The sequence below is a fragment of the Streptopelia decaocto genome, assembly GCF_964273445.1.
Source record: "Streptopelia decaocto genome assembly, chromosome: Z".
Classification (NCBI taxonomy): domain Eukaryota; kingdom Metazoa; phylum Chordata; class Aves; order Columbiformes; family Columbidae; genus Streptopelia; species Streptopelia decaocto.
The window spans coordinates 80,967,313-80,981,477 of NC_138657.1; the positions used below are offsets into that span (position 1 = coordinate 80,967,313).

Consider the following 14,165-nt stretch of genomic DNA (forward strand, 5'->3'; position numbering starts at 1 on the left):
CCTGGCGAGAATTTACGTCGCTGGGATTAGATTTTAAAATTTAATTGGCGATTAAAAATTCACTCTATTTATAAATAATGGGAAATATTTATAAGGGAATATATTCCTTTTTGGCATTTTAGATGAGGCACAACCCCCCAAAATAGAGACTTAGAACCTTTGAAATGTCACAGGGGCTTAAATAATAGGGCCTGGATTGTAACTATCCTTTTTTAACTTAGGAAACTATTTACCCACTAAAGAAATAAATATCATTCCCAGCTGATTTATTTATGTTAGTTTTGCTTATTTTAATCAAGGACTTGATCTTATTTTGCAGGAGAATGATAACAGGATATAAAAAAAAGAACTCAAGGCAGTAAAAGTCCATCCATTTTCAAATTAATCGTATTCATTTCACAGCAAAGAGCATTAACACGACTTGTCTGGCTCCAAGTAACTAATTAGGTGTTGGAAACATTAGAAAAGCATTTGTTACACACCTAAGAGATATATGGGAGCTGTAATTATCTCTTTTCCGTGCTGATACCGGAACGTAACATGATCTTCAGTCACTGGAAATTACATGTCGAAGGCTTCGTTTTACAAGAAGGTGGATGACTTTAGTCAAGGTCTTTTTATTTTTAGACTGTAATTTATGGCTTCGAAAAGGAAAATCCCAAATGTAAAAGTGCCCAAATCGAGGATATTTGGTGGCTTTTAGATTATTTCTGTATCTCACCACATTGTGAGGTGGGACGCTGGTGTTGCATTTGGAAGATGCTCTAGATCTGAGAGCTGGAAAACTCGCGTTATAGGAAATAAAGCATAGAAAGGTTTGGTTTTCTCAGGGCTTTCATGAGGTTCACAGAGCTGGAGAAAATCCCCTCTGTGATTTTTCGGCATGGGCTGGGGATGGCCCAGACCTCCTGTTCCCAAACTGGAAACCAGCGCCAAAACACAGGGTTGAACTCGAGCTAATTAATCTAGGAATGGACTTGAGCCACGATGAGCTCGTTGCGTTCATCGTCTTGAGGGCACCCATGTCTTTGCGTGGTCGCACAACTCCTGGTTTGCTCAGAGAAGTGTCCTGGGAGATTCGGTGTCACCATGGAGATCCAATGGAAGATGACATTTGAAGATGAGATGCTCGGATGGTTCCAAATAGCCAAGACCACGATGTGACGCATCAAATTCAGGGCTGAGAAGAGGAGCAGCCCTGGATCTCCTCCAATGGGATTTTTTCCATCGCTCCGCGACCTCAGCATCGGATCCAAGATAGGCCAGAGTTTCACACCTCATCTGGGCACTTCACACCTGCGTCCCAATGGCACCAGAGTAAAATGCAGATCGGATTTGGCTCAAGAAGTCACTCAGCAGTGACATGAGCTCTGAAAGCACCAGATACGTGCATGGTTTAATTTTTCTTTCTCAATTTCATACTAAATTATGAGAAAAGACTGAAAAAATGCTCCAAGTCATAGCAACTTTCCAGGCTTGTACTTATCATCACAGGTCCCAGTGTCACCGAGAAGTCTTAAAACCGAGATCTGAGTGGAGTTTTCTTCTATCGCTTCATCTCATTTTTCTTCTCTTGCTCCTTTACCGCTATTTTGGGATTGAAAGGTGGTCTTGTTGCCGTTAAAAAAACAGATATATTACAATGCGATACAGTTGCCAACATCATCTCTAACTGATGCCCCATCATCATTATTTGATTCTGCCTTAAATGATGTTTTTTCCGCAGCATGAAATGTTGTTGTCAGCTTTTCCGAGGGCGTTTAGGAGAGGAACAAGGCGCAGCGCCCGTAAGAAATCAGTTACAAAAGCCATTTTACCTCTTTCCGTTTGCAGCTCGGCCATGAAACAACCAATTTCATCCTATTTAGACCCCGCTTTACTGTTTAGGGATTGTAGTTTTCCCGGATAATCCCACATTAATGAATCTGGGTTTGTATCTTCCTCAACGAGCAGGCCCAAGCCACTGCTAGGCTGAGATTTGCTTGATACTAGGCCAAGGTTTGCTTGATTCTAGGCTGAGCTTTACTTGGTGCTAGGCCGAGCTTTGCCTGACCCAAGGCAGAGAAACCTGTGATACCCTATAGCTCCGTGTGCTTATAGCACCAATAAAAATTATAATTAAATGGGTTTTATATCAATGGGAGGATCGTGTCCTGTGCGTCTCCCTTCCCAGGAGACCACGCTGACCAGTTACCCCAGGACTTGCCACTGGGAGCAACTGGTGGAGGAGGATCATGGAATGGTTTGCGTTGGAAGGGACCGTAAAGATTTGGATTTAAAGATTCTGGATTTGCAGAGCGATCCAAACCCTGTTTTAATTAACCAGGTGTTTACGCTCCAATATGCATCTCCCTTCCTATAGCCAAGATGTTTTCCTTGATCGAACGGCCATTTCTTTCCATCAGTTTACCTTTTTTTTTGTTATATTAAGAAAGGCAAAGAACTGCTGTGCAATAAAGTGTTAGAATACAAGGCTTTTTTGTAGCGCTCGCAGCAAACCAACCTCAAGTTTGATAAGTAACAATAAGTGATGCTTTAAGATGCATTTGGGGAGGTTTAAAGTGGATTTCTGTGCTAAGTTTGGGGGTTTTTTGGTGTTTTTCCAGGGAACGGGCGGTCAACACATCTCAATCGGGGACGCTCCAGCTTACCGTGGGCAACCTGAAGCCGGAGGAGACGTACACGTTCCGCGTGGTGGCGAACAACGAGTGGGGACCCGGCGAGAGCTCGCAGCCCGTCAAGGTGGCCACGCAGCCCGAACGTGAGTGCGACGCGCGCCGGGTCATAACCGCGAACCCGCGGCTTTCCCACTACACTGAGCTTTTCATAGAGATCTTCATAGCAAAAGCACGGCCTGGTCGTTATACATGATAATTAAAAACATTCCGCAATTTATAGCGATTTTGCAGAGCTGCACGTTGGCGGTTTGTGTGGTGGCTTTAATGCCGACACAGCCCGTCTTGTATTATATGACATTAGAAGTGATATCCAGAATTACGCCACATTGCGTAAGGAGTTGGATTTTTACAAGGGAAAATAAGAAAACTTAGTGCAAGATGGAAAAAGTTTCCACTGGAATAAACATATTGTGTTTAAAAGCAAATTGTTTCTATTAGTTGATATTTAGCATTAAGTGTGTTTTGTCTTTGGAGCTGGTAGGACTTTTGAGTAGCACTTCTCTCTTTCTACGTATTTTACGTATTATTGAATATTAATTTAACTATTAAATTAATATTAATTTAAGTGTTATTGAATATTAAGTATATTTAAGTTAAGTTGTATGGAAGATACTTAATATCTGAGCAACCTGCTGTATTTGAAGATGTCCCTGCTCATTGCAGGGGGTTGGACTAGATAATTGAAGGTCCCTTCCAACCCAAATGATTCTGTGATTCTATTTGCACATCTGGTCCCCAGAAAGAAGAGAAACGTCTTCTGTCAAAACACACTCATCCTCTGGAATAAGCTGGGAAATCCAACACTTAACGCAAGCACAGAAGCAATTTTACGAGCCTCTTGAGGTGGTTTTTGAGCTGTTCAGTTAATTTTAGAGCCCCAGGAAAGGTGCCACATCCCCTGCCCAGCCAAGGGACGTTGTGAACAAGGCACAAAGGGACCTTTCAACTCACATTATTCTCTGTTTTTTTTTCATCTCTATATCTTTATTTATCCCAAAACATGAATTTTACTCCATGGCATCACTTCCCCAAGACTCGAGAGCAGTGACGTTGGTGAAATATCACCCGAGACGTGTCATTTCTTGCATGGTTTTGCAGTTTTGACGTGTCTAATTCTTGCTCTGAGACAACTCTGCTGCTCGTTGCACTTATTTGCAGTTATGCAGCTGCCACGTGAGGTTGTATCCCAGCTCTTTTTGGGGAAAAACGTCTTGAAAATGAGTTTATGAGTCTTTTGAAAGGGAAGAATTAAGCAATGAACCATCGGCATAATTTCCCTATCAGTACTTTATCTCTGCTTAGACACACGTGCACAAATAATTCTATGATTCTATGCCTAGCCAGTTTTTTTTAAGACAAACATAATGGGAATTTAATCAACTATGACTCAAACTGAGCAGAATCTCACTCATTATATGTAGATATAGGTGAAGTCTGATGATCGTTTGGCATTCCTAGATTTAAAAGAAGTTCGTATGGATAGAATCTGCCTTCTAGTGGGATGGGCAATACACTTATTGGCAGTTTTGGAAATACATAATAAACTAGTACATATACTGAGGTGTATGAAAAATATGTCAGCAATTTCCTAGCAATGGTGTATTTTAATGTAAATGTTTAGGGCTTGATTTTGGTTTTGACCTCTTTGTAGGTTTGCATTGAATGGTATATGTTTGGATTTTATCTATGTGATTTTATATCTATTTAGAGAGGGAAAATACCATTTCAACTGGGAAAACGCCCCAGGGAAAAGCAGCCACTTGTACTCTTACCATCTGTGGCCGCATTAAATGCAACGTAGACATTTGGAATATCTTTCCTATTTAATAACTTGGAGATTCCTCTCAAGGGTCAAGTTGAAGCATGGAGGAAATATTGCTTTCCATTTTTCTTTTCTTTCTTAATTTTTGCTGTTGACCAAATTATCTGATGATTTGGAAACAAGTCTCAGGTCCTGGGGGGCAGTCGGCCCCTTTTCGAACTATAATTATCGTACAATAAATTACAGGGCTGCCCACATATTTGGGAATATCCGAAGTGTTACGCAATGGAGCATCGTTAAAGAAGAAAAAGCTGATGAAAAAGGACATCTGAAATTCATGTCTGTTTGCAAAACGCACCCATTTGCTCCCTAATCAGTTTAAAAGATCAACGGAACGACTTCCAGCTTTTTGAAATAATCATCCAGAATATATGGGCTGGATTTATATGAAGGTTTTTGTCCCCAGATTAACACCCCCCCTTCTTTATTGTATTCTTTTTTTTAGTAACCTACAACCCCTTTTTCTCTGCCTTTATGGTATATAATTTCACTCCAGTATTACCAGTCGGGATTTAAATCCCCGCCTGCTTAAGCCATGTCTAATCTTTTCATACCACATGTGGGGACTTTGCGAGTTATTATTTGGGCTCCTCAAGATGCTGTTAAAGCAGCTTGGGAGCAGAGAATAAAGAACCGCGTCGATGAGGATTGAAATTGTCCATCCCGGCTTTAAAAACACTTCCCTGCTGCGGGACCAGCTCCCATCTCTTCCCAGCCTTTAGGAATTAAAACTGGGTTTTAATAAGTCTCCATGATTTGTGGAGGACAAAGATGAATAAGAGGGATGTTGCACCCCAAAAGAAACTTGTCGGCGCCATAAAGTTGCTTTTTCTCATCTCCTTTAAAGCGAAATTAATTGAGCGCATGCCGACATCTTGACTTCTCACCCAGGGCTTTATAAGGAATAATTAATTACTGGCTCTTTGGGAAGTATTATAACTACTTAAGAGGAGCCCAGCTGTGGCCCCAGATGTCTCCCCATCCCATGCTGGGCTGCGAGGGGCGAATCTCGGACCCCCCAATGGCCTGAAAATGGCAAATTTGACATAAAAACAGAGATTTGGGGTGAATTTGGGAGCCACTTGGGTGGCTTTGGTCACCGCGATCCACACCTGCCCAGCTCATTCTGTAATTAACTTTAATTCTCATTAGAGACCGGTGCATCTACCCTTAGAAAGTGGTCCCCGTATCATTTCAAAACTTCAGTTTTTATTATTATGATGGAGAAGCATTGATACGTATATATATGTATTTAATCACTGGCCAGATGCACCTGAGTTTGCTGAGCCAAATAGCAAAATGTCCCGTCAATACTGCATTAAAACAATTGCGCTATTGAAATTTGGGGGCTTGCTGGGTTTTGTTTGGTTTGTTGTGGTTTTTCTAGTGGGTTTTCAATGCAGACAATATCCTTTGAAGTCACTGCACAGCAAACGTCAAAAAGACAGAGACAAAACTTGAGCTGCAGCCGCTTTTAACACACATTTCTTCTACAAATGTCAAACCCGCATAGAACATTAAAAAGCCATTAAAATTAATGCAATGAAATTTCACGTTAAAAAAAGAAAAGGAGGGGAAGACTTGTCTTGAAAACACACATAGGTGACAATTTGATCGAGCGCTAATCAGTTCTATATACGCTGATCTACACAAATTAAGTTTGCAGAGCAAACACATGCTGGAGTAATTGAATTTTTGCTCAAGGTTGGATCAGACACTTCTACACAGGGGTATTTATATTTATAATTACCCCAAAAATAAGACAGGGTCTTATAGTAATTTTTGGACTTATTTTCAGAGGATGTCTTATTTTTTTCGTGAACAACCATCTACATTTATTCTTGAACAAAAAAAATCAACATTTATACAAATATTCATCACATTCTGAACCATCATCATAACTCATAACCCTGTCTGTCCTGCTGCATTCGATTGCTAATTAACATTACTTTTATATATGTATAGCTATTTAAATGGCCTTTTTTAATGAAGTGGAACTAGGGCTTATTTTTGAGGTAGGGCTTATATTTTGAGCATCCTCAAAAATAATGAAAAGTCATAGTAGGGTTTATTTTCATGGTAGATTTTGGTTTTGAGGAAACACGTATATTAAAAATACATATAAAATATATTTGTAATATATAACGAATATAATATATTTAATATATTTATCAATATATGAAAGAGGTACCTCTGATAGCTGCGTAGGTATCTCTGGTTTAGCGCCTCCGTAGTGATTTTTTCTTGTCGTTTGATGCAAGGGGGAAGCGATATATTATATAGTCATTAATATCCTCCTCATTTGTGTGTACTCTTCTGTAATAGCTCAGCGAAATACACCCTGGGGTAACTTTATGCCGCTCTTACATGGTTCTTTAATTTTACGAGTCATTTCTGTGGATGGTTGGCAGGGGGTGGGGACGTTCTCAATGGCTTTAAATGGTAATGAACGCGGCTTTGGGCAGGAAAAGGTGGTGATGGCTGCTTTTGTGTCTTTGATTCCTGCTTTTGGCTTCCCGTTTACCTGGCCTTTTAATTTTTGGGGGTGTCTTTGTCTTGAAATACAAGAGTTCCCTCAGTCTTGGTGCTTGGAAGACGCTTTGCTTTGCGTTAGGTGGCGTTAGCTGGGTTAGACCTCATTCTCTTGTGCAAGGGAAAATATAAATTCAGGACCAGGATTTGCTGGTTAGATACCTTTAAAGTCGAGTCAGGGCAGTTGTAGAGATGCTCTTAGCGCTGATAATTGAGATGAAACGTCACCTCATGCTGTTTGATCCTTCAGACTCCGGGAAGCTTTAGTGCCACGGCCAGCCTGCCTGCCCTTTCCCGCCCTTTCCCGCCTTCCCGCTCTTTCCCGCCTTCCCGCTCTTTCCCGCCTGCCCGCTCTTTCCTGCGCTCTCTCTCTTTCTCTCTCTCTCTTTCTCTCTTTGCTCCGGCTTGGGGATTGCACTGGATGATCTTTCGAAGTCCCTTCCAATCCCTAACATTCTGTGATTCTGTGATTCTCTGATTCTCTTTCTCTTCCTCTCTTTCTCTTTTTCTCTCTTTTTTTTTCTCTCTCTCTTTTTCTCTCTCTGTTTCTCTCTTTCTTTCTCCTTCTCTCTCTCCTTCTCTCTCTCCTCTCTCTCTTTCTCTCTTTCTCTCACTCTTTCTCTCACTCTTTCTCTCTCTCTTTCTCTCTCTCCTTCTCTCTCTCTCTCACTCTTTCTCTCACTCTTTCTCTCACTCTTTCTCTCACTCTTTCTCTGTCTCTTTCTCTCTCTCTTTCTCTGTCTCTCTCTGTTTTTCTCTTTCTGTTTTTCTCTCTTTCTTTCTCTTTTTCTTTCTCTCTCTCTTTCTCTCTGTTTTTCTCTTTCTCTCTTTTTCTTTCTCTCTTTCTCTCTCTCCTCTCCTTCTCTCTCTCTTTCTCTCTCTCTTTCTCTCTTTCTCTTTCTCTCTTTCTTTCTCTCCTTGTCTCCCTCTCTCTCCTTCTCTCTCCCTTTCTCTCCCTTTCTCTCCCTCTCTCTCCCTCTCCCTCCCTCTCTCTCCCTTTCCCTTTCCCTTTCCCTTTCCCTCTTCCTCTTGAGTTTCTAATTTCTTTCATGGCACCAAATCCAGGACACTGAGGCAGATTCAGTGACTCCCTCTCCCCGTCGCTGCTGCAGACGCGGTTCCCTGCGCCTCACGAGAGGCCCAGGAAGAGTTTGCTCAAGGCCGTTTGCAATAAAGAGATAGAAGGACAGCTCAAATAAAAGAAAAATTGAAAATGTATATTGTGCTGCTTCCTCGAGACTTGGGAAAAAAGCTGCAGAGAGAAGGAAAGGAGAATATTCTGCACATCTCTCTTGAATCAGAGATCAATTCTCACCTGCCATGTAAGCAACAAAACAAGCATCGAGCTGAGTCAGTGCAAATATTCCAAATGCTCTAAATGAGAGGAAGGATTTTCCGTTTCTTTCAGTGCTTCGTGGAGGTGGTTGGCATGAAGAATTCGGTGCCTCTCACCTCATCACTGCTTTTTAGAAATAATAAGCCTTGCTGGCGAGAAGTACCTTGTCATTTCTGCAAAAGCACCGTTATGCCAAGTGAAATACTTCGCTTTGACTGACTCGCCGAGAAGGAGCAGGAAATTAAATCCACTTTTATCTGGAGGCAAAACAAAAATGCAGAACAGGTGAGCGGGTCTTCATCAACGATGCAAATCAAGGCGTCGCACCGTTTGCATGAAATCTCCATATTTTAGGTCCCCGTTGCAAACGGAGATGCCAAGGCGCTGTGGATCCCCTTGGGTGGTATAGGACAGACGGACAGGCTGTTTCCTTCCGTCCCTCAAGGTCGCATTTTGATGCCTTATCCGTCCTTTCCACCTACTGCTGGTGAGACTCAGGGAATGAGTTTTGGCACAGTCCTATTTTTTCTCTGAGATTCATCCCAAAACCTCAATGGAGCTGCAGACTGTGGCAATGTCTTTGTCTCCCTACCGCTTTCCTAAAACAACAACGGTTGGGGCGCTGGAAATGAAATAAATATCATGGATCCCAACTGGGGCATTGGGAGGAGACCTCCAGCTGATCCAACCCCACCATGTGTGAACAATGGGACAAACCTCAAACCTTTTGACCAGAAACAAAATTATCTCTATGGAGAGACAGGTTTTATTTGTACAACAGCCAAGTCTAGAGATGTAAATTACAGTCAAGGCCATTTGTGCTGTGATTTCCACCAATATAACAGCGGGACAAGACCCAAGGTGCAAGACAGACTCTTGAACCTCTAGTTGAGCAAAGGATGCATTAGGTAGATCCGTTGGCTCTTTCCATATCATGGAATCATTTTGAGTGGAAGAGATCGTCAAGATTTTGGTGCTGCCTTAGAATCCTGAGTCATTTTGGTTGAAAAAGACCCTCAAGGTCATCGAGTCCAACTGTTAACCCACCACCGGCACTTCCTCATGTCCCTGAGAACCTCATCACCGCATCTGACAATTCATCAAACTGTGTGCTGCCCGTCTTAGGTACTGGTTGGACTGGTAGGTACTGGACTGGTGCTGTGTTCCTTCACAACTCAAAGAACATTAAATTCACGTATCACACATGTTATTAATTTCCCTGCCCGCAATCTCTCTGAAGTTGCATCTTTCTGTGCAGCGTGGAGCCAGATTTTAATGAAATCTCGTTAAAGCTGTTAACTACAGAGAAAGAAGAAGCAGGGGAATCAAAGGCAGCATCAAAGCTTGCGCTCTATTATCAATAACTGCAAGTGGCTTCATAAATGGTTTGTGTTTGAACCGGTTTTGGTGCAGATCAGCAGAGAACCGGCTGTTTAAATGAAAAGGTAAATGTAATAACAAGGCTTTAATCAGTGCATCTCGTCCTAGAGAAGAACGACTCATGCCTGACACAGACCAAAGATGCCTGACTTGGAATTAACAGGCGGATTCCTTTAACAAATTGAGTGGGGATAAGCGGTTTTGTTTCCTTTATAAAAGCTTTGAATTATCGAGAGGCAAAGTCAAGACCCTGGGGAGCAGAAGGAGAAAGAAAAGCAGTAGAACCTTGATCCTTTCCCCTCATATTTGGGTAATCAACTTCATGGTGGTCTTCAGGATTTTGCCTTCGTATCCAGATGTCCATGCATAATTCGGCATCAATACACCTTGGAGCCCAAGGCTGGAGCCCATCGAGAGCTCCAAGAGAAGGTCAGTGGCTCGTGGGAGAACTTAAGGCACCCCTTAAGTCTTGGGGTGACTGGACTCTTGATCTACCAATGGTGATGACCAGGGGCTCCTCAGCGTGCTCTCCGGTGTTTGTTATGAGCCCAATTCCCATCGCCGCGGTTCAGAAACCTCTAAAACCGTCGGGTTTGAGGGAGATATTCAGCACGTTGAAGCAGTTGCCAAGCGATTTTGGACGTCGTCGCCGACATTCCTATTTTTAGGTGCTTGGATCTTTCTTCTGTCTCGTTAACTATGATTTTCAGAAGTTGAACTGAACAATAGCGAAGAGGAAACCTCATGAACAACTCATGAGACCCAGAGTTGTGTTCCTGCGGTTTTTGAGGAGCAGGTGCCTACAAAAACATGGGGTTTAATGCAACCAGAAACAAGCGGGGTCGTTAACAATAGCAGAAATTAATGCGTATTTCTAAATGGGAAAAAGAAATTTGGGATATATATTGAAGCGTTTTTTCTTCAAGAAAGGATGCTGTTAGTTGTAAAAGACCGACTTGAGGAGAAACATGATTTAATGTCGTGTTTTAATGGAATGTAAAGCAGTTCTAGGCTCTCGCTGCTATTTAGAAAAAGGAGAATTTTGGAGAAGATTTAAAACTTAATGCCAATTTGCACGAGATTATGATTTGACAGAAGGGATCAGGAGGGATTATTAAATGCTTTGTGTTGTGCTGAAAATACCGAGACCTTAAGCACATTAGGGTGCCCGTCAGAAATACTGGAAGAGAATGAAAAGCGAGGCTGGGTGAAGGAAATAAAAATATCTTAAACATGATCTAGTTGATATGTGATAATTTGCATTCTGGGTGAAATCAGAGGGTTTTAAGCTGGTCTGTATAACAAAAGGTGACGTAGTACAGTTTTCTTATCAATTATAAAGAAATTATTTATGTTGCGTTGTCATTTGAGGCCGTTTTGTGTTTCTTCCCCCCGCCCCAGCACGATCTGCAATTCAAATGGTGCATTTGGAATCAGCTCTACTTAAAGCTAAACCTATTGCCAACCTCTGCATTTCCAGAATTTCATCAACACAAGATAATAGTTTAATCATCTAATGGTTTAATGAGACAATAGTTTCAAGAATGGGATATTTTTCCACTTTGATTGTCATTATCTGGTTTATAAGATGCGCTTGTGCAATAACTGTAAGTGCTGGGCGCTGCGTATACATGAGAATATTATTTAAGAGCAAGAACTGGGGCTAAATATTAATATTGGAGCTTATACTAGTCCAGCTTAACTTTTTAAGGGGAAATTCGGGTTTGCGGATGATGAGAGGTCGATCAGATTGGCGTGACTTTGTACCGCCGCCAAGGTAACTACATCTATTGTGCGCATTGGATATTTGTGCAAATTATTCCCTTCTTCCCTCCGCAGTGCAAGTTCCCGGCCCGGTAGAAAACCTGCGAGTTGTGTCCACGTCCCCCACGTCCATCCTCATCTCCTGGGATCCTCCCGCTTACGCCAACGGCCCCGTTCAAGGCTACAGGCTCTTCTGCACCGAGACGGCGACGGGGAGGGAGCAGGTGAGCGACGACAAGAGAGGGTTTTGCAGATGAATCCTCCAGGACCAGTGGTAATTGAGCAAAATAAGTTGCCACCGGTATAAAATGGTTATAGGAGGGAGAAGAGACAGCCTGAGATATATGATAGGTAGGTAGGTAGGTAGGTAGGTAGGTAGGTAGGTAGATAGATGGATAGATAGATGGATAGATAGATAGATAGATAGATAGATAGATAGATAGATAGATAGATAGATAGATTTATCAGCCATTCCTCAGCTTTAGGCTGAAATAATAATCCAAACACCTTTACATTTCCCTTTTACATTGTGCAAAACCATCAACACATTAATGGCCGTTTGTCCAAGCGCTGTCAAGTCCATCCCTAAACCATAAACCCATCCTAAACCATAAACCCATCCCTAAACCATAAACTTAAGTGTTAAGTTAATGGTGCAACTTAATGATCTTAAGGGTCTTTTCCAACCAAAACGATTCTGTGATGATTCCAAGTGATCTTTGTACGTTGTATATTTTTAGTTGCGTCTTGCATGTTCATGTAGGAGGGTAAAATAATAGGAATTGAGGCTAGAAATGATGCGTTTTCTCTCCAGCCTGACAGATGCTCATAGTAAAACTCATTGTTGATGCTCTTGCACTTAATTGTGCTCCTAATTCCGCCATGAGTGCTCCTAATTCCGTCGAGTGGCAAAAAAGCAACTTTGCCCTCTGCAAACTGCTCAGACACTTCCCACTGACCATTTCATAACCAATATTTGATAGGAGATGAGCTCTATGGGTACAACATGGCCTTGAATAGGTTATTTAGCGCAGAATAGGGCAGGGATGAAAGCGGAAAAGTCTTTTTTGTGGCCTAATAGCGCATGATAATCGCAAATATCAGGAATCGGGTGCCTTGTTCACTCTGCCTGACGCTTTTCCTTTGGCTTTATGGTATTTTCCGTGCCAGACGGTGGAGGTGGATGGACTTTCCTACCGCCTGGAGGGGCTGAAGAAGTTCACCGAGTACACCCTGCGCTTCCTCGCCTACAACCGCTACGGCCCCGGCGTCTCCAGCGGGGAGGTGACGGTCACCACGTTGTCGGACGGTGAGTGCAGACCCCAAACTATTGTCTCTATCACAGGATTTTATTCATTATGTTCTCCAAGGATAATTTTGTTCATTATTCCTACATCTAACGACAAGAGGAATGTGCTTTTCTCCGTATTTTCTCTTTAACTTCCAGCTGTAGCTTTTCAGCAGAACGACAGCGTGTTTCATAAAGATGGTCCCACTTTCAAAGCAGCAGATTTCACAACTTCAACATATTATAACTACACCAAGATTTGCAAACACACTTAGCAACTTGTAGTAACTTTGCAGCCCATTCTTTCAAGCGGTACGAGTTTCATTCGTGCGCTGTTCATGTTTGCAGAGATACAGCGATTTCAAATTACGTCCCTCTTTTTGAAACACCCTGTATTTTACTACACCTGCGTTTGAAGACCCAACCGCTTGGGTTTGCTTTGTGATTTAAAGACGAGGCAGCAAATAGGCTCAAAAAGCTGCTGGTCCCAGCGGCTGCTCCGTCATCCTTCCCCAAGCTCCAGGCGATAAATTGAACTTTCTTTGGCGTTTGGAAGCGCTTGGTTGTGTCTGATCTCACAAAACGTTACCGCGCTCCCGACTCTTGTTGAAGTCGCTGAGCCTGATCCCCACTCCTGCTTCCAAATAACTTTGTCGGAGCTATTTGGGCTCGAAAAGCGTAAAAATGAAGGAAAAATGATTTCAGTGGGAGTTTGTAAAGCAGAAAGCAGAGCAGACAGGGATGTGCCAGCTCCTCATTGAACCCCAAGACAGTGAGTTGTTGTTTTCTTTTTCCTTACCAACATTTTATTCAAAATAAGAGGTTTCAACTAAGCTTTTAAAGCAAGATTTAACAACAGTTCATTTTCCATCTGATAAAAATTCAGCCAGCTTTTCCATCCATGCTTATAAAGCAACGTGTAGGAGTTCAGGTGGCGCCGGCCTGGGTTGGAATCATTAATTTAATGTCATTTTCATGTTTAATCTTACGTGAGAGTAGAAAATTAAGAGTAAGCAAGAAATATGTTGCCGTGGGCTTCGATTTGCTGGGTTTTTCTCCCCAGACGACCTGTGCTAACAAACCTATAGACAGAAATGGTGCCCAACACATCGGTAACCACCTCAAGCTGCATAAAAACTTGAGCGTTTTCCCTTTCCATGGCGTCGATAGAGCGAAAGGACAGAACGGAGAACTCGGTGTCTGAGATTGATCCCTTTATATTTGCAAATATTGCCCTAATTATCTTACAGAGTTGATAATTCTCCTGGAAAAGCTTGTGTGAGGTTGAAAGAAGATATTGAGACCTTCTCGCTCTCTCCAACTACCTGGCAGGAGGTTGGAGCGATGGGGATTCGGGCTCTTTGT

The 14,165-nt window shown here is 42.3% G+C and overlaps 1 protein-coding gene across 1 annotated transcript in view; it reads left to right on the top strand.

The window, feature by feature from the left end:
- DCC (DCC netrin 1 receptor) overlaps window positions 1–14,165 on the top strand; it is a 268,160-nt gene that overhangs the window by 164,383 nt on the left and 89,612 nt on the right. The window contains exons 10-12 of the mRNA XM_082075025.1: window positions 2,607–2,761; window positions 11,588–11,736; window positions 12,683–12,821. Coding sequence (XP_081931151.1) covers window positions 2,607–2,761; window positions 11,588–11,736; window positions 12,683–12,821 — 443 coding nt within the window. The remainder of the gene's footprint in view (window positions 1–2,606; window positions 2,762–11,587; window positions 11,737–12,682; window positions 12,822–14,165) is intronic.